At 37.9% G+C, this 27,772-nt stretch overlaps 1 protein-coding gene across 5 annotated transcripts in view; it reads right to left on the bottom strand.

The window, feature by feature from the left end:
• Positions 1–18,930, bottom strand: part of negr1 (neuronal growth regulator 1) — a 203,954-nt gene extending 185,024 nt beyond the window's left edge. For 4 of the 5 annotated variants that reach the window (XM_035414618.1, XM_035414614.1, XM_035414616.1 and 1 more), the window contains exon 1: positions 18,359–18,930. In XM_035414618.1, coding sequence (XP_035270509.1) covers positions 18,359–18,534 — 176 coding nt within the window. In that variant the 5' untranslated portion in view covers positions 18,535–18,930. The remainder of the gene's footprint in view (positions 1–18,358) is intronic. The other variant, XM_035414615.1, reaches the window with a different exon arrangement.
• Positions 18,931–27,772: the final 8,842 nt, after the last annotated feature.

The raw sequence follows: 27,772 nt of genomic DNA on the forward strand, positions 1-27,772 counted from the left end.
AGAATTATTCGTACACAATACGCTACAATGTGGGAAAATACGGAATTTCTGAGTGCCACCATTGTTACTCAGGTCGTCCATTTAACAAGCAGCCCCTCTCCGCAGTCTCATCTGCAACTACACCACCTAAGCATGTCGCACTGAACAATATAAACTCATTTGCAACGTCTGTATACCTTCTGAAATAACTGTGCGTAAAACCACAGATGGTGTTCACACAGCTATGGTCCTTTTTAGTTCATTCCGGTTTAACTGACAATTATTTTGACCAGTAGGTGACAGTATAAGCTATCCAATGATGCAATGGAGATAGAATGCAACATGGACAGACACAAGACAATGCCCATTCATGTGTTAAGTGAAGCTAAACGTGCATCGCAAGGTAATTATCAGTGTATTTTTCCAAACAGCTGTATTGATAATTTATTAGGTACACCTATCTAGTACCAGGACCCCCCTTTGCCTCCAGTATAGCCAAAATTATTTGTGGCATGTATGCAACAAGGTGTTGGAAATATTCCTTAGGGATTTTGATCCATGCTGACTTGATAGCATCATGCAGTTCCTGAAGATTTTTCGGCAATACATGTTGTAAACCTCCCAATCCTCCTCTTTCCAAAGGTGCTCTATTGGATTGAGATCTTGGGAATGTGCAGGACAGTGGAGTAAATTGAAGTCATGAATATCCATTGGAAAAAGTGTAGACTGTGGTCATAAAGGGATACAGATGGTCAACAACAATGCTTAGGCATGCTGTGGCATTCAAATGATGCACAGTTGGTATTAAGGGGCCTAATGTGTGCCAAGAAAACATTTCCTACACCATTACACCAGCAGCAGCAGCCTGCACCATTAACACAAGGCAGGACAGATCCATGGATTCATGCCGTTTTATGCCTAATTCTGACCCTACTATATGCATGTTGCAGCAAAAATTGAGATTTGTAAGGCCAACTGTCATTTATTTCAGTCGTCTAGTTTTGGTGTACGTGCTGCTGCTGCTGCTGCTGCTGCTCTGGCTGCTGGTGCTGCTCTGGCTGTGGCTGCTGCTGTTCTGGTTGCTACTGCTGCTCTGGGCTGTAGCTGCTGCTCTAGCTGCTGCTGCTGCTCTGGGATCTGGCTGCTGCTGCTCTGGGCTGTGGCTGCTGCTGCTGCTCTGGGCTGTGGCTGCTGCTTCTTCTGCTCTGAGCTGTGGCTGATGTTGCTATTCTGGGCCATGGTTCCTGCTGCTCAGGGCTGTGGCTGCTGCTGCTGCTCAGGGCTGTGGCTGCTGCTGCTGCTCTGGGCTGTGGCTGCTGCTGCTCTGGGCTGTGGCTGCTGCTGCTGCTCTGGGCTGTGGCTGCTGCTGCTGCTCTGGCTCTAGGCTGTGGTTCCTTATGAGACACGGGTATCCTGGCAACCGAGATACTTCTGTCCCCAACGGTGCTACAGGCAATTATGCACTACCCTGTGTGGCTGCCAGTCACAGCTGGCACTGGCATGGTCTGAAGTCACAGCACTTTCAGAGTATGTCAGATGTCTGTTGTTTTTGTTTTCAAGTTTGGAAGTCCATGTGGGAGCCACAGTACCTCCACCCCACCCCAAGCTCTCAACAGGGAATAGTTAACAGAACTCGGAGTTAGCTAAAAAGTCCTTTTCAAATAAGGTGTCACACAAATTAAGGGTAATGCGGGAAGTTTCCGCAAAGGCTGTTTAATTATTGGCATCCAAATAACCGCTATATTAATTTATAAAGTACAATTGTGTTGTTTGTTGACTGTGATTTTGTTGACAAAAAGTCTGTCTGCGAGAGAAAAAAAAAAAAAGTTCAAGTTGATTGCATTTCCTTATGTTCATTTTTCAAGTGAAGATATTTTATAAAATGCACAACATTATTTGTGGTAATTTAATTACAATTTTTTTTTTGTCTAAACATTTATATTCAGGAACTGACCCATTCCCAGATTGCTGAAGTTATCAGTCTTGTTTAAAAACACATTATTGTAATTTTGTAATTAAGTAAATCAAATTTGAATGCACGGAGGAACCCTTATCTCTCATTGATCCGTAAAATACACTCTTCTGTCGATATGTGGATAAAACTAAATGACGTTAGATTAATATGACCTTGTCTTTAAGTCAAAATCTCTGGTGGACATTATTTATTGATTTATTTTGGATTTGTAATTGTGCTGTATAGTTACACTGCATGCCATCCTTCCACTTTAAAATTGCAAAGGTCCCCGGATTTATCTTAAGCCACAATAAACACTTCTTTGCATCAATAAATGAGAGCAGTTACAAAGCATATGCTGTATATTTATTGGACTTTGTTGAAAATAATGCATTTGGACACACAATGTACACATTGACTCTTATATTGTACAAAACACCACTATAATATAGTATATTGCTGGCATATATAACAGCAAGCTAGGACTGCCTTCTGGATCAGAGAGGCTGGGACATGATATAGTTTGGGATTTTTTTTACTCGTCAAGATTTTGGGACATACAGTGCCAATCCTATGCAGGTATAATCCTGCTTGTGAAAAAAAGAGGCACTTGCTGTAAACATCCTGTTGATTCACACTCTACCAACATAGGAAACATCCAATTATAAGCTCTGTCAAGGCTTGTTTGTCCCTATGTAATAAAATAAGGCTGATGATAATTGTGCCGTGCAAGACAAGTGCTGACAAGCCTCCCTACAGTGATTGTTGCAAGAAAAAAATAAAATAAAATAACGCTAGGACGTGATTGCGTCAAAGCTCAGGTCTACGCCCACAGTGACTCATTGATGGTCGCTGGTTAATTTCATTTTGCAACAACTTGTCAAATTAATAATGGAGGTGCAGGGGACATATAATGGTATTCAGCTGAGTGCCAATCAAACCAATATAGTACAGGGACACAGAGTATTCAATCCACATCTTTTATAGCTGTGAAATTTAAACAGCTACAGTGCCAGTCGGAATATTTTGGTGATGTTTCTGGGGGCTACAAGGCACAAGTCAGCAAGTCAACATGGTATTATAAACATGTGTAGGTAGAGGGCACTATTGTATGCAAGCTCCAGGTCAATCTGTAGTTTGCTTAATCTGTGTATGCAAGAGGCTCCCTTAAATAAAACTGCATTACAGTGATTATGGATCATACAGAGTGAAAGTGAAAAGGTTACATTAATTACATCACTATCACACAATATGCAGATGACCCCTAAGAGCAGTTATTACATAAGACCCGACTGAGTGATTGATATAATAAGACAAAGCAAAGCAAATAATGTTATGTGCAAAATTAGCTGGTCTTGCGTCAATTCATTAACAAGTTATATTTTATTTATGGTTCATATCACCAGCAAGAGGTATTAAGGTTATGTCATTAAGGAATAAATAAACTATACTTAATATGCATGGCTTTATTTAAAACACAAACATTCTGTTCTGTATAAAAATATTGACATGTATGCATTTGATCCAGGTCTGAATTAATTGATGGCTTCGTGTTGTGCATTTGGATTATCAAAAATAAATATACTTCATGTTTGTGGGGAAGTATGTATTATATGCATACAGTGTAGGCTGTTACACAATATTAATTGCAATCACATTCACCAAATTCAATGCTGGTATCAAATATCCAAAAACAGAACAAAAAGGTGCAACTTCATGTTTAAGGCACAGAGAAAAATGTAATTCTGTGGTGTAGTAAGTCCTTAAAAAGGGTTTTTTTTTTTCCTATGGACAAACATTTGACCTAAGAATTGCTCCATATGGGGAAGAAGATAAGAGAACTCATTCCGGCTTACACTGATATGAACCAGGAATCTTTATCTCAAAAGCAAGAGTAAAGCACTTTAAAAATCAGTTTTTAAGTCTTGTAAGCCTTTAGTTAAGAGATTTCCTTGATAAGAGAGAACACAAGGCTATCACATATTTTTGAGAGAGACTCGGAGCTGTGTCAGTCCTAAAGGGAAATGACGACAAATAAACATTAAAAAGTCAAGTTTTGCTTTGGTGTTTAGGGACACCCCCCCACACCCCCTTTCCCTCTTTCCTGCTGCATTGATTCTGGAATGCTGTCACTCAATGCAAATATCCCTTTTCTACTTCGTGGTGCTTTAATTACAGATTAGTGGAGAAGACATCAAAAACCCAGCTCATAAAAATTCACACAGAACTTTCCAGAAAGGGCTTCAGCCTTGGAGGCTTTGGGACGAGTCAATATTCCAGAGTACAGTACATCTAAGGATTTTGGTTAAATAATAAGCATTTTTTATTGGAAAAAAAGTGAGTCACTAAAGCCAAGGCAGTTTCTGCAAAAACAACTCCATTAAGTGAAAAGGACAGAGTGTATCTTCAAGATGCTAGCTTTACTATTACCTACCTAAGGTTATTAGTACTATGGTGCTATGGGTGTAAAAGTTGCCATTTGGTCATATACTGTAATGCACTTACAACTTTTGAATGTTTAATTTTGAACATGGCAAGCTAATGCACATGATTACAGATGCTTACAACTTTTTTAAACCAAATTTAGACTGCAAAATTACATTTATAGGCCTGCCTGATTACTGAAGTGTCTTCTGTCCATTTGGGGGGCACACAGTAGTCCATATGTTCTCTAAAACATAAGCAATCAGCCAGTACTTTTTCCACTCAGCACTCTACCAGCTGAAGACCACACATCTTGTGCTGCTGCCTCTACATTAACCTGAGCTGCTATTGTGTAATGATGCAGGGGATATCCTGATGACTGAGTACCTTTCTCCATGACTAATACTGCAATTATGCATCGCCGCATATGACTCCTGGGCACAGTCAGCAATCTGGCACCCAAATTTAGTTTTTTTTTTTTGTGTTTAACACTATTCATTAATGATACATTTCTTACTACTGACAATGATAATTTCCATATACTGTACTGTATACTATACACAAGAAATTACAAATCCTGTATAGTCTCAAATCTAACGGGTAAATGTATTTTCTGTTTCAAATTTGCCTTCCAATGTTCAAAGCCATTTTAATTGCTACAAGTTGTTTGTTTTCAGATTCTCACTTCAAATCAACACTTTGCATCTGCATTGAAATGTGAGAGAGAAAGACCACTGTTTTGATCAGTAGTTACTGCTGCAAACCTAAGCATGAAAATGAGCACTAGTCTAAGTCATCGTTTACTGAAGTTAAGTATGATAGTGATCATTTCATCTCATTTTTCCCACCCTTGACTCACAATATGTCCAAAAAAATGGGAGGACAGTGTATAAACATCACTGGTGATATTCACTGTACTGATTACCTAACTTCATGGAATGCAAGGGGATATAGGAATAGGGATTTAGCTGTATAAAATGAAAAGCTATTATTTTGCAATTCTATGCTGGTATTGTAATGCGATTGCAAGTAAGGTATGAAAAAGTGAAAGTAGAAAAATCACAGCTGACCAGATGCTAAGTTCTATCAATGGAATTTGTGTTACAATGTACACCTGAGGACCATGTCAAATCTGAACATTTTATCTTATACTGTGCATCCAAGTCATGTTGTCTTGACATCACTGAATATTTATGATTTTAATAAAATAATCACCACAAAGTGTGCCCACTATTTCCCCATTATTATACGGCAATTGAGGTTTAAATAATGGCAGTGAGCTAGCCAATATGTCAGAATTATAGCTGAATGAATGTGAATGGTTAAACGGAAATAAGAAATCCAGTCGCAATATCAGGCAACCACACAATCAGCAATTGAGGCCCCACCCCAAGATGAACTGCCTTACTGTGGAAAACCCCGCAAAAAGGGGGTGAAAAAAAGCGACGTGTTCCATCCGAAGTGTCAGATTCTGAAGTGAAGCAAAGGTGTGAATTCCCACCTCACAATATCCATGAGTTGTTAAAAAAAAAAAAAAAAAAAAAAAAAACTTTACCATTATTTGATATTCATTCAGAGACAATTTTTTGCATGGCATGGCCATTACAATAAGAATAAAAGATACAAAGCTGGTTCGTTTTCACTTATACCTAACAAAAGACATTTAATTTATAAAAAGTCATATTACCACATGATAAATAATTACATAAAAGCTTATGATGTTTCATCTTTAATTAAACTGGCAAGGTAAAGTGTTTTGCATGGAGTGCCATTAATATCCTGACTCCGGATGCACAGAGTAACTAACAATATGTGTATATTTATGCGCTCTTTCCAATTCCTTATGTACATTATCTTCCACAAGAATCACAAGGATTGCTTTGGTCTCAGTCACACTCCACACCTCCCTGCCTTATGTATAATGACTTCCTGGTCTTGATCTTTACATGGCCACTGGTGCTGCTGATAATGCAGACTCCTCTGCTTCAGAATATACAGGGACTTTATTCAAGGAGTCTATTTACAGGGCTATTGATCTCACTCAATATAGTATGATAACAGTAACTGGCCTGGGATCCTTTACACATGTAATTATACAGGAGCACAGTGTGCTCAGACTAGAATCAAAATGGGGGGAAAAAAATAAACTACATATGGACTGTGAAGTAGCATTCCTTATTTCCCTCTACTTGCCAGCAAGCATTCATATGTTCTGTAAAAGAGAATGTAAACATTTTTTGATCATGCCCATACATTTACATACATTAATGTGGGATGGTTGCAGGTTTGGAAATACTTTACTTTTGTTTAACACCTGATTATAGTTGCGGCTACTGAAAAATAAGCATAATGCACAACAGAAGGATTTATGTGTTGCTCACAGATTGTTCACACCAGTTTGGGTTAGGATTGCATTGTCATATTTTTGAATTTTTTCTATGGTTATAGCCAAAGTTTAAACGCTAGTAGTACAGCCTGTTATTGTTATTTGACTTTGAAATGGACGTCCATTCAGATTTAATTAAATCCAACTGTTTTACATGTAGCCATTAGTGGGACTGACTAGGGTTTGCACATTTAGTTAAGTACCGAAACTGTATTGCAGGTAATGCAACTGAGATTTTCAGCTAATCCACTAAGGCTTCTACTTAGTGCCTTGCGATTAGTCCATTGTAAGTTAAACATTTTAGTTTTTACCATTAACGTCCATTTGTAAAAGCCATTTTCAATATTTGTGCAAATTCCTGTTTTCTTGTCCAATTCCACAATTGAGATTTTGTTTATTTTTTTTCACTGAATGTACCACTGACAGTATCAAAGCACCAGTGCACAATTTATACAAAATTTACACAAAACTTCAAATATTATTCTATTGCATTGCATTTTAGCAATGCACAGCTTTAAGAGTGATGCATTGAATTAATTTGTCTCACATCAGAGTTATGTTAAACCAGCTATTGCAATTCCATCTGTAAGCAGTAACACACAGGAATAAAACTAAATACCTAAACTGTATGCCTAATATGTATGCATTGGTGCTGCTACATCTGCTCAATAGCTCAATGATTATTATTCAGGGCCAAGAACCAATGGTGCGAAGGCACCAATGTAATTTTTAGAATTTTTCACCATTATTATTGTTTCTACCATGGGAGTCTATAACGCATAGAACTGCTCAGTGGATTTTTGTGAAATGTTGCACATTGATCGAGGACAGGCCAATCAATGTGTTTTTCTCCATGACCCTTAGGTCATGCTGATTTGAATGCACCCACCCCTGTGAAATAACAGGGTGCATCAGACAAGATTGAGAAGCAGACTGCAATTTCAGTGCAGCTCACTGCGATTTTCAGATCTGTCTGGTCTGCGTTTTGTTCCCTTTCCACCCACCTGCTCAGACCAGGTCTGCGATGTAAATTGCAGTCTTGCATAGGCATGATTTTGGGGCTTTCCCAAGCAATGCGCACATGATCACAGCCTATTCAAAAGTGAGTCAATGGTTTTCGTGAATCATATGCTGTCCAATTTACCTTTGATAAAAAGCCCACAAGCAGGAAGAATGCATACTTTGTATTCATATTGCATTGTCTTTTTTAAATTAAAATTTGAATCCCTGTATTAATTTAGTTTTTAATAGTTTGTGGCTGTTCTTATACTGAACTGTGGTCACGGGTGCTGTATTCCATTCTTTTTCTTACACCCATCTGTAATGATAAGAATGACAGTAAAAACAACTTAAACTTGAAAAATCTTTAACAATTTATTATTTTTGAACAATCATTTAATTTTAATCATTTTAATTAAATGAATGTGTGCACCATGATGCACCAAGAACAACATTCATGTGAATATTTCCAAAAAAAAAAGTATCTTCATGAAAGGCTTAACAATTGACTAATTAGGCTGGTTGAAACTACATATGAATCAGTATCAGGTCTAATATAAAAGTGGCGATGATTAAGTGATTTGTGCATTATGCTCCAGCAAATTAAGGAAGCTATTTGCCGAGATGATTGACAAATTGCTCAGGAGAAGGATTAGCCTGTTCTGTAAGACAGAAAAAGCTCTGGTATTTCTTTGGTCATGCAACTTTTTGGATTAATATTCTTTATTTCAATTTGCAGGCATAGTGGAGCATATAAGGGTACATTTGAAAAAGAAGCCATTGCACTTTTATTAGCGCTTCAACATTTTGAAGTATACCTTGGTTCCAGCTCAACCCCCATTATGGTCTACACAGACCATAATCCCCTTGTTTCTCTCCAATGCATGTCCAATTCAAACCACTATCTCAGGCATTGGTCGTTAATTGTACAAGGTTTCAATTAGGAGATAATGCATAGGAAAGTGTTTTTGCTGACGTTCTCTTGCGCTGCCATCCTTGAAAAGAAAACCTGCCCCAGACCAGGTCGTAACATAAACAAACAAATTTGAAGGTAAGGTGCCAAATAGGAAGTGAGTCATATATCAGCAATGCTTTGTTGTATTGATGCCAAATCTGAATCTGAACTGGGAAACCAGCTGGAATTGGTTGGATGAGGTGCTGTCGTGCTTGGTCCCTTCATTGCTGCTTGCAGCTATATTTATGATGATGATGATTGATTATTATTATTATTATTATTATTACATTTTAGATTAAATAATAATATTTCTGAAACATATTTTGGAGCATTCAAATATGTAAATGTGATTAGTTAATCAATTAAGTTTGACTTAAATTGATTGAAACTCAAACCAGCATATCAGCAGCCTGGTTTTACACGGTCATGTTCAGTTGGTGCACTTAATCATTGTTCACTTGATCAAATGGATCACACAGGAAATTACATTGTGTGCCTATGCCTTTACATGTGTTTCCAAAGATGTAGATTTTGATCTTACCAAAGAAAAAATTAACATAAGAAAAAAAAGAGATGAATGCCAAAATATTTGTTTAAATGTAAGCACAGTTATTGAATAAATTTTATTGCACACGTTCCATGAATGATGCTCAATGTTTTGACACATATGTCATTTTAATTAAGAAAATATATCAGTAGCGAATATGAAGTTGTTTCTTTTGTGTATACATGACATTATAGTATTAAACGTTAGAAAACTGAAAAGGAATTATTTATGGCAATTTCATTTTTCTTATGGGTGTCTGGTTCATTTTGATACCTTGTCAACAGCATTATGTTTCATTGTGACTGCGCATATGCCATACATATTGATATGACTCTCGACAGCATTATGTCAAATGGATTTGGAAAGCTAACAAAACAATCTGAGTGTCAATTTAAACATTGGATGGAGTAAACACTGAACTTAAAGTAAATAATTGTGCAATGTGTTTGTTTCATTTGGAAGAATGACACAATTCACAGTTATGTGATGGTAAGTTTCCCTTCTGGGACTCTAGGACTGGATATGCAGTTTTGCACCCCTGGTTCCAGATGTTCTTCCTTTGCTCAGACACAGTACCTCCACCTTAGCTGGCCTGTAACCACAATGGTTGCATTTTGCTTTCTCTTCAGCAGACCAGCTAGTGTTGCAATACTGACCTCTGGAAATTGTGACTTTCCAGATAGACACATTTAAAGTGCACAGTCAAGAGACAATGCATTTATGACTACTTTTCCGAATGGGAAGATACATTTCCCTTCAACATTAGCTTTGGGGTGTGTTAATATTCCTTCCCAAAAAAGGTGTTTAAACTGGGAATACTTTCTTATTTAGCTGACGTTGTCAATTTTATTACAAAGTAAACAAAGAGTTTTAAATTCCAGCCCCTAGACCTACTCCTGGAAATAGTGGAATTCCTGGAAACCCTGACTGAAATTTAGGGAGATACAAATCAGAGGCATGAATGAAATTCACAATGAGTCAAGTCAACATATCTATACTCTTTTCTACTATCTGTCCAAAGGTATGCAATATGGAGAATAGATCACTAAATATGGGTACAAGAGTGTTTTGACAGAGATACTAATCCCATTAATCCTCCAGTGGCAACAGAATGCAGGAGGACTGCACCAATTAATCAGCAGTGACAGAATGAGGTGTGGCTCCGGATCCTTTTGGCTAAAAGAAAGCAGGTTCCCTCCCCCCAATGTCTGGATCCTGATAGCTCCCCGGTGTCAGACAAGGGCAGGTGACAGGACACACTGCTCCCTGCGATCTCCACTCGGGTCCCAAAAATGAAAGACAAAAAACCTACCAGATTCCCAAATAAAGAAACACCCACTTCCTTTTGAGTTACCAAGTCAAATGTCACAACAGCCTATTTTCAAAACAAAATATAGGTTTGTGCAATTTGAGTGAAATCTAAGCCAAAAAAATAAATAACAGACTAGAGCTAAACAGAAAACAAGACCGCTTAGTTATTACGTTCAAGCCAGTGATTTATTATTTGAAGCCAGCCACTTCCCAATGCAAAACAAACTTAATACAGTTCATGAGACAAAGACTTAAATGTAAATGTTCCCCAAATAATTAAAAATAGGTTACAATCCCATCTGTCTGTTTAACCAGCAATAAGCTTATAGAGTACACAGCATATAACATGCAGAATAGGCCTATATATGGGTTTCTTCTCTTGAGTACAGAATTGATAAAAAGATGCTAAAACACATCTGAAAAGAAATGGTTTTCATCTTGACAACTATGAGGCAGAGGAGACAGACAGTATATAAATGTAATATAATTTGGAACTCAGAGAATTTAGACATCCAAAAGAATGTCCTCTGAGAATGCGTTTTGGGTTCTGACTGAAATAGCACAAAGTGTTTAGTTCAATCACTTATCTGAAACATTTGCTTTAATATGAACAGGCAAGTGATGGAGTCCAAGACATTTTATCCTGCAAAATGAAAGCTAAAAATACTAAAAATATATGACCAACACAATCAGGACTGAATAATAGTGAGGTGTAAACGTTTTTCTTTTAGTCTGCATACGTGACTCTCACAGAGATCACAAAGTTGAGGATCTGCCCTCCTGAGATTACCGTGAGACATATTATGTTGGTTTTGAGCTACATTTGACCTCCAGGGCTGAAGGTAGTGGCAAATGTGTCAGTTTAATACACTTATCCATAGACTGGCCAAGCGGAAACCTCCAAAGGCCCTTGCCAAAGCATCGAATCCCATCATTCTCATTTTAAATTAAAATACCATAATAGTTGCACTGATATTGCATTAGAATTATTGCAGATGCAAAGTGAATGTGAGGCAATTGCATGGAACAGCTGGTATTTATATGATACTGCTACAGTCAGGCATTATTCCGGCTGTCAAGCAGTTTAGATGCCATTGTGAGGAACAGGCACCCGTGCCAGCATGGATGTCATCCTTTCTGCACCAGAGTATATTCACTGATGAAGTGGAAAGCCATAACAAATATCAACTCTTCCGGCAAAAATGTATGAAATACAGTTCAAGAGGGTACTCTTGCATCTGCAATACAAGATAGTGACACTTCATATTTCCTTCAAAGATTATGCATAACTTTTACATTGTAAATACCAGATTTGCTGATGCACAGCATTGCTGTCAACAGTTGTACCACTTAAAACATGTATCACATGTAGCACTTTTGAACTAGCTTTGTAATTGCACATGTATAATGGTTGTAGTAGTACTGTCTGAATAAGCCTGTCCAATAGTTAACCCTATATAACTTTTATAAACCAAAAAACAAGCATAGAGTAGGATGCACCCTCCATATGTACAATTGTGAATTTGCAGTTAAAGTCAAGATACTTCATTACAGTGGCATTGCAATCCATTATGCAACACCATACTTTAGGATTCACTTTTGTAAGTCAAGTCAAATACCCAAGAACAAGAGAACAAGCAATGTACTCTTACGTGTCTTCAAAAGCACCACTGTTCAGAACTGGAGCATACTATTTGTAAAGACACTATAGAGTGTGCTGCCAAATAAATAAAATTTGTACTGACAACAAATCACTCTGAAGAAAATGCAGTAGAAATGCACTTAATTTCCAAAGGTATGTGGACACCAGTACATCACACCCATATGTATTTGTTGAACATCTCATTCCAAAACCATGGGCATTAATATGGAGTTGGACCCCCCCCCCCCCCTTTGCTGCTGTAACAGCCTCCACTTTTTCTGGGAAGGCTTTCAAGTAGATTTTGGAACATGGCTGCGGGGATTTTCTTCCATTCAGCCACAAGAGCATAAGTGAGGTTTGGCACTGATGTTGGGCATAAGGCCTGGCTGGCAACTGGCATTCCAATTCATCCCAAAGGTGTTTGATGGGTAGAGGGTCAGTGCTCTGCGCAGGCCAGTCAAGTTCTTCCACACCAAACTCGGCAAACCATTTGTTTATGGACCTTGCTTTGTGCACAGGGCATTGTCATGCTGAAACAAGAAACAGCCTTCCCCAAACTCATGCCAGAAAGTAGGAAGTGCACAATTCTCTAGAATGTCATTGTATGCTGTAACATTAAGATTTTCCTTCACTGGAATTAACCACTGGACAACAGAGAGTAGTCAACGTGTGGAATAGCCTGCCAGGTCACGTCATAGAGGGAGAAAGACTAGGCTTAATATGGTGTTAGATACTATCTGGTCTGTAGGTAATCAGAGCACTAGGTACAATTTGCTCAGGAAGATTGGTGAGCATTGTTGGGCTGAATGGCCTGTTCTCATACAGTAATTATGTAATGTTATGTTATGTTATGCTACATATTGTCATGTTATGTTAACCATGAGCCTAAACCATGAAAAACAGTCCAGACCATTATAACTCATCCACCAAACTTCACCACTATTTGGTCCAGTACAGTTGGCACGATGCATTCCGCCAAACCAAGATTCGGCTTCAAGACACGCCAACCAACGCTTGCCACTGCGCATGGTGCTCTTAGGCTTGTGTATATTTGCTCGGCTCTGGAAACCGACTTCATGAGTTTGCTAGCTAGAAAGTTTGATCCATCGGTTTTCAAGATTCAATAAATCTAAAATCATATTACACTGCAAAAGCTTGTTCAAAGGATAATGTTTGTGAGGCTTGCTAGTTAATAGGATCTCACGCCATGATCAATGAACCATAGTACATTATGTAGTGTCACTAATCAGGGGAGCTAAAAAAAACTGGGTCTCTCATGGGCATTCCAGAGAGATGTATAGCCTACTGTCTACAACATCACAATACGCAGACAAAGCACACAGCTGATGAACAGTGCCGAAAGGAATCTAGCTACTGTGCACTGTTAACACAAACTCCCTAGCCTGCAATTTGTGACCTTTTCAGAAAACTACAGGTATGAATCATTTTAATTGAGGGAGAGCACAGGTTCTTCAAAGCCTGTAGTGAAACAAAATAACAATTCAAAAGTGTTTTCATAGCTTAAAGCAATGTACATTTTGTAACAGACACAACAATTGGGCTTTCAAGCCTTTAAACTGATTTGTCTACTCTCTGTCTAAACCAGGATTGTCTAAACACAATTCCCCGTGTCTGTATGATCATCACAAAGTAACAGAAAAAAAATAAGGCGACAGTCTATTTCCTTGTGGTCAAAGTCAAGTCAAAGTGCACAATTTGCACAAGGGCTGGGCGATATGATGATCATATATTGATGATGATTGACAGCTATTACGAGGGGAGCTGGATATCATGATTTGTAGACAGTCAACGTATACTTCACAAACATTTGCTTCCACCAACAGGCACTACTCCTTCATGAACATAGTGCTGCATAACAGAATGCACAGTGGAGAGCCAAAAATGCATTTCTTTGAATAACCTGTTTAAGATAAACAATTATTTATATTGGCCGACTAAAATGTGTAAGCCAGTTGTTAATATCTTATTCCAAATAGTAATGTTTTCTTTTTTCTTTTATTTCTAAAAATTTGGCTTTCAAACGGGGCTGAGCATCTCCAAATTCAACCCCAACTTTGAATGGCCAATTCCCTGTGAATCTAGCCACATTCATGCTGCAAACCCCACTTTCAATTCAGAAGAGTATAGACAACTACAGTTATCCTCTGAAACATGTGGTGTCACCAGCTGCTTCTTTTCACACTGCAAACTAGCTGCACAGAGTGGAGTCGGAGGAAGACCTTTCATATGCAGCTTGCGTCCACGGGTACCCGATCAACCAGCAGGGGTTACTAGTCACTAGATGGCGATGACCATGAATCCTGAACTGACTGAATCCACCCATACCCTAAGTCAGTGTTTCTCAAACCTGGTCCTGGGGACCCACTGCCCTGCATGTTTTAGATGTCTCCCTGCTCCAACACACCTGATTCAAATGAATGGGTCGTTATCAGGCTTCTGCAGAGCTTGATGGGTGTGTTGGAGCAGGGAAACATCTAAAACATGCAGGGCAGTGGGCCCGCAGGACCAGGGTTGAGAAACACTGCCCTAAGTGATGCAACTGCCAACTGCACATCACCATATGGAGCTACTGGCCACAGCTAGCAGTCACATGGCCAAAATCATGATGCCTTAACCGGATGAGCCACCAAGCAGCTAAAATAATGTTAATAGAAAGAATTTTAACAATAAAAAGGAAATCAATGTTATGTACCCTGCAATGTATACACTATTCCTGTTCAGTTTAAAAAGCCTATAGCTCATGTGAGCATTTACTTAATCATTCATTCTAGTTAGCCCAAGCACTGAAAGTTCCATTACCCAGAATAATAACATGGATATAAATGATATGATGAAATGTAAATACATGGAGAAAGTATACAGTGTTTCATTACATTCTGAGGTCAATTAAGGACACATTTTGTGCAGTATCACCCCATTAACGAATTGACTGAATTGTTTGAATTATGAAAGCTGTGCCATTTAGCAGCATGCACTTAAGAACATTATTATTATTCTTATTATTATTATTATCATTGCAGTTTACATAGGCCTAATTAATTCATTAAAATTTTAAAACTTAATTTCTTGCTTAACTGTGAAAATTTGTAATGCTTAACTAATTCACATTAAGATTTCATTTTCCAGTTGAATGAGGACATTGAATGATGATTTGGGAGTGGTTCTTCATGGCATCCAACCAAATCTTCCTGTCACCTGGTAAACCTAATCAAGGTGATTTTTCTATAAGTTATGTAGCATGGGGTGTCATAGGTTATGTAACAATTTATTACCACTATAGCATTATTCATTATTCAGTCACCCTCTGTATGCATACCACACATAAACGAGAATTATCATTAAATACTCTGTTGTACATATGTAAGCATCACCCTCCTTCAACTTGAAAGTAATTTGTTTTTAGCAATAAAATGACCCCATTAAAAAAGAAAAAGCTTTTAGATCATTAAACAAGATTAAAATGAAGATGATGCAGATGTTAACAATTCCTTTTGCTTTCCATTAGCCATCTAATTGATTCTGACCTGTTGCAGAGCATAAATCTGCTGGATTGGAGATAACAAATCCACAGCAATGGCACATCACAGACTTGGAGAAAAGTGTGAAAAAAAAATTAACACAGGGCAGGGTGGCTGTTCATATCAGGATCTTCGTAATCGACATGGCAGGTGTGAATAATTGCAGACCTCAGGAGTCATCAAAATTGGAGGTTTATGTTTCATCTTCACACACTGGCAAATACATTATATTGTTGTTTGCCGTCAACTTTATTTTTTGGCTTTTATTTTGAAACAATGACAGATTTGAAAGACAAAGGTTTTGTACCAGGACCAAGGTGGCACATATTTTGGTTATAGTCTACAAATCATCTTCTCAAGGCTTTAAACTGTATAACTTTAACCTCAAAAGCACTGCCGAAGGAAATGCCAGGGAAAATGAGAAATGACATTCATTTCATGGTAAATGCTGCACTCCATTTATCAATCTTTATTTATAAAATTGCAGTGCACTCCAGAGAAACCAACATTTTGACAACTGTGTGCCCTGCACAAGGCACAGAGGTACTAAAGAGCTGGTTTCACTGTGATTTATTTTCTTCCCCTAAATAATAAATAAATTAATAAATTGAAATATGTAAGATTAACCTTCTTCAGCCACGCAGTTGGAAACAAAGATTGTCATCTGATGCAATGTTGTGCAAACTACAGCAGCTTAAATAGATTTCCAGTAGAGAACTGGGAATACAACTTCAATGCTTAATTGAATGACACCACAAAAGAAAATGTCCATTCAAGCGAGAAGTCTGATCAAAACAAGTCTGGAAGTCCAGTAATTACTTATAATAACAAACTAACAAGCTAAAATGATGCCCCTAAGGCTTTATGCCCGTACTAAAGGACTGGATTGAAACTGTGACCATAACAGTACACTGAACATAACATGGGGTGGTGTCCCTTCTAAGTGTATTTGCATATCAAGATGCTTTATATCATAGGTCTCAGGTCAGGCTTAAACCCAAGGAACTGCCAATGACAAAACTATCTGCAACACTGATACAACACGACCAAGGCTGATACCAAGGAACTTTCGAGGCATCATATGAAACATAAGGGTGTGTGACACAACCGCCTTCAGGCATACAAGCAATATGGCAAATATGTTCCTCATCACTGTTGCTAAGGTAATTTCGAGGAGCCCCATAAACTATTAATGACACAATAAAACAGAACTCATCACTGCAACCAGCAGGATGAAAATGAGAACCCGAGGAAATGCAGCCCTTTTTAAAGCCCCCTCACTTAACCACACTACATAGTCGCTATATATTCAAATGATCAACCCCAGTACTCACCATTTCCTCTCTGCCAATTACTGTAGAACCACCCTATTTATATGTGAATGTCTTAAAACTGTTTTTAGTTTTCTTTTCACAGATCCTTTCAGCATCGCAATATATTTCACGTTAACACAATTAACAAGCCATTTCCTGTTGTGACGATTCGTTTTTTGTTGTTTTTTTTTTCATGATATACAGTACATCATTGATACATACCTAGATGCAATTGCTGTTCCTATAAATTTATAAATAAAATAGAATTTTTGGAGGCTGACAGTTCAGTAAAATGAAATACATCTGGCCATTGAATATATACCCATATAAATATGATTAAACCGAATGAAGAGGTCCTTAAAATCCCAATTTCTACTGAAAAAAGCACTAGTTCTAGAAGTCTATTTTAAGAGTCTACAATCTGACCGTGCCCCCGCCAAGAGTAAGGAGAAAAACCTTCCTTTTTTGCATGCACTGTTTATCCTCATGAGCTTTAAATCAATATTTAAACACCGAAATATCACGCAAAAGTATATAACTTGCAAAGACACGAAAAAAACAGAATATATCGTTTCTTCATGATGTCTATTTTTTATTATCAATTGCCCGAACAAAATTGAAATACGCCAACTTCTTAGAAGACAACTTTATTCGCCATTTACCAAATATGCCCTTCGCTTGGAGACCAGAAATCTACCTTGTAGGCTACAATTAAATCTGTAACTAGCTAAACTGCAGGCCTATATATCTTACCACCTCAAAACCCCGGAAATTTCTATATCGATGACGAACGTAGCCATCAGAAGAAAACAAAACTGCCACTAAAACAGATGCACTACTTCAGTATACGTTTTGCATACCTACTCGTTTGAGAGAAGGCTGACACCTAAAGCGATATTTCGTCTTTGAAAAGCCTCTCAATTTCAATACATTACACAACTTACATACGCAGCTTTTAAAACCGAGATACAGTGGGGTAGAGAAGCCTAAAGTACAGCGAAAGTATTCAGCTGGCTGTCAGAATGAAGCGTTGAACTGGACCGCTTATTTGTGCGTTCAGAAGATGACCCAGTTAAGAGTAGCTAGCATAGAGAGAGTGGGGGAAGATATTAAAACGTAACATGTTTTGACGAGAATACCGTTATCATACATAATCTCTTTCATATGTAAGCCTTGGACCGGCGCTTCAAACAACATCTTTTGAATAGGCATACTTGCGTATGTGATGTATCGGCTACTTTTTCGCGTCAGAACGAAGACGACGTTAACGTTAACTAGTTAGCTATGTAGTTTGGTTTGTTTTTCCTACCTGAGAAGAGCGGTGTCCCCTTGTCTGCTTACCACATTTTCCATTCCCAGCCAGGGATAGTCCACAGTTTGTCCAGCAGGCAAACAGGACGGCAGAAAGCAGAAGAGACTGAGAATTATAGCGGTAAACCACTGACCGGAGACAGACGCATCCTGCACCGCAATCATTGTGTCCATCACAGCTACAATACTTCCCTCGCTGTCGACAACAAACACCTTCAGCGAAGCTCTTATTCCAGCTCTTGCCTCCCTGAATACCTCAATAAATGGCGTTCCAGAGAGTTTTCCAGGTTTGTTTTGTCAGAACGGCACTGTATGAAGAACTCTACTCTCCAGTGGCTTGCACACCATCTAGTGAGGAAATGTGATGTAAAATGAGAGCAGACCGAGCAGCAGACAACCCCCAGGCTCTGATCCTGTTGCCATGCGGCCGTTTCCCAGGCAACCTGTTCCCAGTAGCTGGTGTTGGAGCCGTTGAAGCTGGTAGGCATTGATACAACAATACAACACAAGAGCAATTAAAAATATCGATTAAAGAGTGATCCTAACCCAGAGCTACGGACCAGGCAACATGGCTGAGATAATGACAAATATTAACTCTATTTGTGCCGGACAGGTGTAAGCACATAACTGCTCACAAAAAAAGAGAACTGATTTCAAAACCAAAATGGATTATTAGACCTTATCCATCTAAACTAAAACAGAGTTTGAACTGATTAATGGTAACGAGAGCATGGATGACTTGATGTAATGAAGTTAATAGTAAACTATGCTTGGTATACACTAGGCTATTTAATAGCAAATTATTATACACAAATTCAGCTCTCAGAAGAAAGTTATAAAGTGATGGTGGGTGTAATGAGTGTGGCTCAGATCACTTTAAAAATACATAAACTACCTACTTCTGAATTCAAAATTTTAGATAGAATTTTGGTCGCTATCGATTGGCTCTGTATTTAATGTAATATATGGAATATTTGCACATTTTCCTGCTTGAAAAAATAATTATGTCTAACAACTGAAAATGAGTAGTAGGCTACCACCCGTGATTAGGCCTACATTTAAAAAGCCATCGAATGTCCACTTATAGATAAGGAATTCCCAATACCGCTAATTTCATTGATATGGGACATTATATGGGCTGAATATGTGAGCATGAGATTATTCCTTCATTCAGGAGTCTCTGACATCATACACACTTATGAATGTTTCAGAACTACATTAGCTGCTTACACAGCTTGACAAAGTGTTAGCAGTGGCAAAGTTTGAATCCAGCAAATACATTGGAGTTTAAAGTGGCGTAATGTGTGTGATATACGCTCACACCCATGGTGTGAAGAAAAATGCGTACTGACTGCATAGGTACTGATACACTAGAAATGGTATTTCAAACCACTTTTTTAACCAAGGTGTACAAAATCCAGTGGTATGTTGGCTGACCTGTTTTAAGCCAAAAAGCTTTTAGTCAGTTTGCATTTATGTATATACCTTATGCTTCGCTCTCTCTTAACAATTAATGTGCTCATGTCATAAGTGAGTCTGGCCTGCGCAGGCAATCTCAATGGTGAATAAATGGTATGTCCCACCATAGGGGTGTTCAAAACTGTAGTATCATTTTGCTTTATACAGGTATAGGGAAACGCATTTGGATATTTACTATTATATTTACTCTTATAATTACTTAGTGCCTATGTAAATATTTTACAACCCCTTTAAAGTTTTGTTTTTATTTCCTTTAGTAAGTAAGTGTTCAAGTCTCAATTAGGGGGGCAGACCCAACATCCCTCCCTCCCCCCATTTCACCCCCTGCTTATGCAGTACAACTCCAAATCTCATCTACAGTGTTTTGAAAGCATTCTAAATCTGACAAAATAATTTTGAAATCCTATCTTCATAGCTTTAGGGCATTTAAATGTACCTGCATTTGTGCTGCTTATCAGCCTAGTGCCTTTTCACCACAATATAACATATACACAACAGAGCTTCACAAAAGTGTGTACTCTGCAACTTTGTGCGGCATGAGGTCACAGCTTTTTCCTTGGGGCCCATTGTATTACATAAACATGCTTAGCACATGAGTCGGCACAGTGGTAACCCTGGCGATGGCATACTTTTCCCAAAGATGAGAACAATAAATGGAATGAAATTAGATTGTGATAACTAAAGTTATGTAATGACACAAACAATACAAATAGATCCTGTGAAAAGTCTTGTCAATGATTTAACAGAATATGTCTGTACCAATGTATATATATATATATATATATATATATATATATATATATATTGTTATGGTGCAGGAAGCTGAACTGGCCAAATAACAAAACAACTGAAATAACATTAAAACTGCAGTGGACACCCACACACACACAAACACACAAGCGCGCGCACACACACACACAGTGTTTCCACTCATGAGAACTCATAAGATCATTAAAATGCTTCATGGTTGAATAATGCAGTAAAAGAGTAAAGAGAAAAATCTAAAACAAAAGCAAGAATCAAGGGAAATGAATTCAAGCCTTCAGAGATTGGAATTTATACATATTCAGCATTAACTTCAATGGCACCAAGCAAACTTACCTCCCCCCACTGAAATATTAGAAAATGTCAGCCCTGAGTGTATTCTGATTACTGACAACTGAGTGCTCCAAAGAAGACACTTTGGGCTCAGTGCTGAGCCTTGACAGATGAAGGTGTTTCATCTACATCACTGGAAAATCATGAACAAGAAAACCTGAAAGGCCTTTCTTGAAGTCATTACAAGATGCAGGTTACTTCAAGAGGTGCAACACTGCAGGTTAGAAAGCTATACGTAATATTTTTCTGATTGCTTCTATAATTGCACCTTCAAAACATTACACAGTAAAATTTGAAGTGTTAATTCAACTCTAACAGTTTTAATTAAACTCTTAACAGATAACATTTGGTCCCACATTCCATGTAAACATATGTTTATGCATTAACTGCAGTGAAAATATATTTGTAAAAAAGGTTTATTGGATCACCTAGATATGAATTGTGGACATATGTAAGTTCATTGTAATTTGTGAATTAACCAGTGCCATGGCTGTTTAAAATGAAAGGAAAATATTACATATTAAAAAAATAGAACTTTATTCATCTCTAAACCCACTAGCTATTCTGTAAATTAATGAATACATAACAGAAAACTTCTAGAAGCACTTTAATGAGGCATATTTTTCTGCTCTCTTTGTAGACAAGAGGACATGCCATTTAGATAAATATATTTTTGTACCATTTAAGGCTTATTTTATATAAGTTATTTTTTGTTTCCTTGCAGATGTTATCTTTACTGGGATATAAGCAATAGGACACACTTTATAAGCTCTTACCAGCAGAAATTACAAATAAGATGAAACAATGTTTTCATAATCCTTACCAGAACAAACATTTGAATAAAACAAAATACATCAATTAATTCATTAAATTTTATATTTGGAGCTGAGGATTCAATCACACATTCTCTTTGAATCATTAGTAAAATAGATTGTTTTAAGAGGAACACAGGACTGATTAATTTCTTAAAAAGTGTTTGTGTTTGATTGCTATATGTACTTAAGAATAGTTGTACATTTAAACTTTTTCTCTTCAACTGGCTATTTGCAACCAAAGCTACTGTATGTTACTCTGGATAAGTGTCTGCAAAGTGAATGTAATGTAAGTATCCCTATAGGCAAACTGCATTATAGACAATGCCATCAGTGGTGGAGAACACTAACTGCTCATGCATCTAATTATCATGCTCATGCATCTGCTCGTGCATTAATTATTATCCATATATATGCCCATCTGAGAAAAACTGAAATACTGCTTCTCTATTCCATCCAGGACATTATTTAAGGTAACTGCAAAGCTATTTTATATAGTTATTTACAAGTTTGTGTTACAAGTTTTTGTATTGAATTGTATTTCTAAGGTATTTAGAAAAATATCAGTCTCCTCTTAGCCCAATGTTTTCCAGCTGATTATGATAAAAGATTGTCTAAGTTCCATAATACCTTTTTTCAAATAGGTAGCTTACTGATTGTGGAGCACACCACAGTAGCTCTGCCAGCTGGTCATGTTACTCCGTTTAATTTGCATTACTGAGCTTTTCTGGGGGCACAGTCGGGGTGTGAAATAATTTCAAAGCCACTGAACAGATGATGACACCACACTTTTTCACAGATCATGACTTCCATTTGACAGTGCCGATTTACAGTATGCAGTGTGGTGCCAAAATTAATATCAGCTGCTTAAAGTGCAACATTTAGTTGTACTCCTGTATAATCTGTTGCAGTTCTACATTCATAATTACAGAAATGCATGTAGAGGCCTATAGCATCGGCTGCCCTGGGTTAAACATAAAAGTGTTTCAATTTCACAATATGTTTGGGTTACCAGTGAAATGTACACACTAAATTGTACTCATTTTCGGTATCTGATTGTGGATGCTCAAATGACTTTAAACTTAAAAATATCATATATTGATATAAATGTAGTTTTAGTAGAAAAGAATAAATGATGCAACAGAATCAATTATGCCCAAGTATGAATGGATGTGTCACACATAATGTGATATGTACTATTATAATTGGCAATTGATTGCCTGCCAGTTCAGTTCAGTTACCCTGTTTTATAGTTCTAGTGGGGGGGGCACAATAGATCCCAGAAGAACATCCAAAGAACTGCAGGCCTAGGATTCATGGGATAGTAGCAAGGCGGAAACCACAGCTATCCAAAAGAAACATCTTCGCTTGTCTCATATTTTCAACAAAAAAGCACCTGGATGATCCCCAAGCCTTCTGGGACAATGTTTTATGGACAGATGAGTCCACAGTGGACCGTTTTGGATGACATGGATCCCATTATGTCTGGCGTAAAGCAAATACAGCATTTCACAGAAACAAAATTCAGGGGCTACATTGGGTTCATTTTGCAGATCTGCACCAGATGCAGAAGTATACCTGGCCTGTGTCAGATCTAGATTAATTTTGTTATTTGGGACGTTCAACATCTAGTATAAAGCCTTCCAAGAACAATGGAGGCTGTTGTAGCAGTGAATGGGGGACCAAGTCCATATTAATGCCCATGATTTTGGAGTGAGATTTTGGACAAACAGGTGTCTGGACATGTAGAGTACTTTAGTATTGATGGTATGCATGTACCCTTCAAATATTACCATTTGTCATGTGTCTGCTGTGTGTTGCCACAAAGTTATGACTTTATTTAAGTGATCTGAACAATGGTTAAGGTAAAACATGTAATTTGTATGTGCAAAATAGGGTTACACTACTTGTATTCATTCTGTGATCTTGAAAATCTCATAATCGTTTTTTATCTATTCAGGACATTCTCAAAATTCTGTCTTGCCTATTTTTTTCCCCAGAAGCAGAAACATTTTGCACTTGGAATCTTTCACAATTGTGATTGCTGATTTTTTACAACAAAAAATGCAGCAATGCGGTGATTTCAGTCATTTTATTCATACAACTTATATGTGGTTTACTTCCAACTTTCCAATCATTAAATTGGATTTGGTGCGATAAGAGTCCAAAATCTGTGTTTGTCCAAAAGCTGTGTTTACATTTCATTGTCATATTCAAGGAAATATGCTACATTCAATAGCATGGGCTTCAATGAACTTACAATGAATGGTTGGACAAAAAAATGTAGAAACTAATTTCCCTGCACTGCAGATATGCACTTATTTAGTTTAGAGTTAAAACATCCTATCCATAACACAGACAGAGGTGCTTACATTTAATTAAACATTCACTTTTGTGTAATGTTTGTTGGCCATTTGGAGTGAACCCAGCACACACAAAATGACTGCAGTTAATTTAAACTTTTTAAAGGAATTGCAGGAAAAGATAAGGCAGAAAACATGATGAATGAATGAAGCATTCAGCTGGTGTCTCCGTTATCGTCCTTTAGTATAGACTGAATGAAAAAAAAAAGACAAGAATTAATCGCCGTTGGATACAGTGTTTTTACGTTTTGTCACTCTGCTCTTTCTGGAATAGATAGAAATATACACTACATGGCCAAAAGTATGTGGACACCTGCCATCCAACATCTCATCCAAAATCGTGGGCATTAATATTTAGCTGGTTCACCCTTTGCGGCTATAACAACCTCTACACTTCTGGGAAGGCTTTATACTAGATGTTGGCACACTGCTGCATGAATTTGCTTCCATTCAGCCAAAAGAGCATTAGTGAGGTTGGGCACCGATTGGGCGATTAGGCCTGGCTTGCAGTTGGCTTTCCAATTGATTCCAAAGTTGTTGGATAGGGTGGAGGTCAGGGCTCTGCGCAGGCCAGTCAAGTTCTTCCACACCATTCTTGACAAATCCATTTCTATATGGACTTAATTGTGTGCCCGGGGGCATTGTCATGCTGAAACAGGACAGGGCCTTCCCCAAACCTTTCCAGAACTCTTGAGGTACCTGTTTTCGTGGCTAACTAGTGGTTTGCATCTTGCAGTGTAGGCTCTGTAGTTCTGTTCATAAAGTCCTCTGCGAACATTAGTCACTGAAACATTTACGCCTGCCTCCTGAAGAGTGTTTCTGATCTGTTGGTCAGGTGTTTGGGGCTTTTTCTTAATTTTTGAATTTTCCACCTCAGACTCATCAAGGAACAGCTGAACCCTTTGGGCTTGAATTAGCTTACATCATTTATGGAAACACTAGGTAATATTTAGAACCATGCAATGATACAGAAAACTACCTCTTTGGTGCATGGAAGTGAAGCAGCATATACAGTGCTGTGAAAAAGTTTGCCCCCTTAATAATTTCCTTATTTTGCTATGAAAAAGTATTTGTAAGTATAGTGTAAGTAGTTGATAGATCATGTGTGTATATTATGGAGTGCAGATAATATATTGCTACAGTCTCTAAAGGATATTAATGAATTTTCAACTCATAACTCCAGATGCTTTGCGCTAATACACCTTGATGGACAGTAGGCTGATGGTAGTGTTAGGGCTGATCAATTTAATTTCCTGTCTGTTAAGACTTTTAGCAAACACAAACATTTCATTTAAAATGTAGTTGTGATTAATTCACTTAATCTTTAAACTGGGAGGTTTAATTAATACTTAGTATTATTATGCATGTAAACTTCAATGGAAGTTACTGGATGAAATTCAACACATCATCCTAAAACAAGTATCAGATCAAATAGTAAGGTAGTGTAATTTATTAAAATACCCTTTAATAAGAACTGACAATTTGCACTATTTGCTTACAAATCTGTGGAGGACAGAGCTAAACATTGCTGAAGTGCAAGTGCAGCTTTGAAACTATTTATTAGCATTATCTACTGTAATTTTGTATATTTCCTTGTTAAATGACCTGTTAAAGTAAGCCCAGATGCCAATTTTCTTTTGTTTGTGTGTGGAACTTGTGATTACAGGTTTGAAGGCTTCATTTATTGATCAAAGAGATAGCTGTTAGACTGCAGCAAGTGAGCGGTTCTCTTGTCGCGCCACAGCACAATCCTGAACTGTATGCGTGCTGTGATTGGTTGGAATAATGTGGGCATTAACAAAAGGATGTCTTAAAATATCTTAAAATCTGATTGGCTTGGCTAGACTGTGAAACATAAGCTTAATTGTGAATTCTTTGCTGCTTTTGTTTGTGGATCTGCTGCATTTATTTGTAGATCAGTTACATTTATTTATTTATTTCTGAGACAATCATACCCCCATAATATTGCAGTTACATACCGTATATGTTGCAACACAACTTGTACAGTAGCAGCCACAATCAAGTTTATTCACATTCTAGTTTTTTTATTCATTCATATTGTTATATTAAATAAACTGAAATTAGTTGGCTAGCATTAACTAAAAAACATATCATAGGAGGCCATGTCCCCAAACCCCTTAGAGTCCCCTCACCCACACAACCATAGGCACAACTTAGCTATACCAAAATCAGCGTCTGACAAGCCCATTACAGCTGCAGTTCACCTGTGAAATGCCATTTGTTTTGAAATGGCATTGGCATTGAGGTTCAAAAATTGTTGTTTTATATTGGAGAGCTGACCAACACAAACAAACACTGATCTCAAGGTAATGTACTGAATGGTGTAATTCTACAGGCCTATTCTACAAAACATAAGAGCTCCTGCAGCCCTGCAAATCCTTGATAAATCTTCCCCTTCGAGATCAAATTATAATGAAAGAAACATTCTCCGATTTCTGCTGTGATAACTGCTACCTGCTTGCTCCCCAAGCTGTTTCCACCATTTCCCTGCCATTTGTATTGTTTCTGTAGGTATGGCCCCAGCCTTATTACCCTTAGCTTATACATTTAGTCCTGCATAAGCAGAGAAAGAACTTGTGTCAAACTGCATGTGGATATGAAACACCAGGGTTCAAAATGATCCTCAAGCTATAAAGGTGTGAAAGCTATATGGAAAAAAAACATACCCAGACTCAAATAACAAGAATCACTTAACATCATGTATCCAAGCTATTGTAGCTCCCACGGCTTGTATCCCTCATTTGAATGGAAATATTGTTCTTCAGTGAATAATCTTGTAATCTCCATTTTGTTCCATTCAATCAGGTAGGACTTCTAGAGGCACTGCTCACCAGGGTCATCAGATTGCTTACTCATGTTCATACTCAGAAAGGTGAAATGTTTCTCGCTGATTGGAAAGAGAAAAAGGAATGGCATTGTAACTAAGCTGGAACCACAGCACATGCACAGGCACACATGCACCATTGCATGCACACACAAGCACATGCACACATACATGCACACGCACAACACACACACACACAGTGGCCAGTTACACATGCTCATTAATGTAAAAAGCCTTCTCTTTCAAATAGCCAATAATGTGACTGCAACTAAATATGTAACGCATGCATGCAAGTTGAATTACTCTTTGTGATACAGGCCCTAACAGAAAGGGCACAAATGGTCAAATGACAAAGTGTTTTTAGCACTAGTGTGCAGAAGGGCATCTCTGGACACACAGCACTTTGAACCTTGAAGCACGTGCTACAGCGGAAGAGCACACCGTGTTCCCCACCAGTGAACTAAGATCAGGAAGATGAGGTTTCAGTGGGCATGTGATCTCTAAAACTGGGCGATTGGAGACTGGTAAATGTTGCCTGGTCTAAGGAATTTTTATTTCTGCTGAGATGGTAGGAACAGAATTTGGTATAAGCAGCATGAATCTTTCCTGTCTGGTGTCAATGGTGCGGCCTGCTGCTGGTGGTGTAATGGTGTGGGGAATGTTTTCTTGGCACAAATTCGGCTCCTTAATACCAACTGTGCATCATTTGAAACAGCATACCTAAGCATTTATGTACATCCCTGTGTGATGCTATCGAATCAGCATGGATCAAAATCTTTCCTTCACCTTGTTGAGTCCATGCCGCAAATTATTCA

Source organism: Anguilla anguilla, chromosome 4, assembly GCF_013347855.1.
Source record: "Anguilla anguilla isolate fAngAng1 chromosome 4, fAngAng1.pri, whole genome shotgun sequence".
Classification (NCBI taxonomy): Eukaryota; Metazoa; Chordata; class Actinopteri; order Anguilliformes; family Anguillidae; genus Anguilla; species Anguilla anguilla.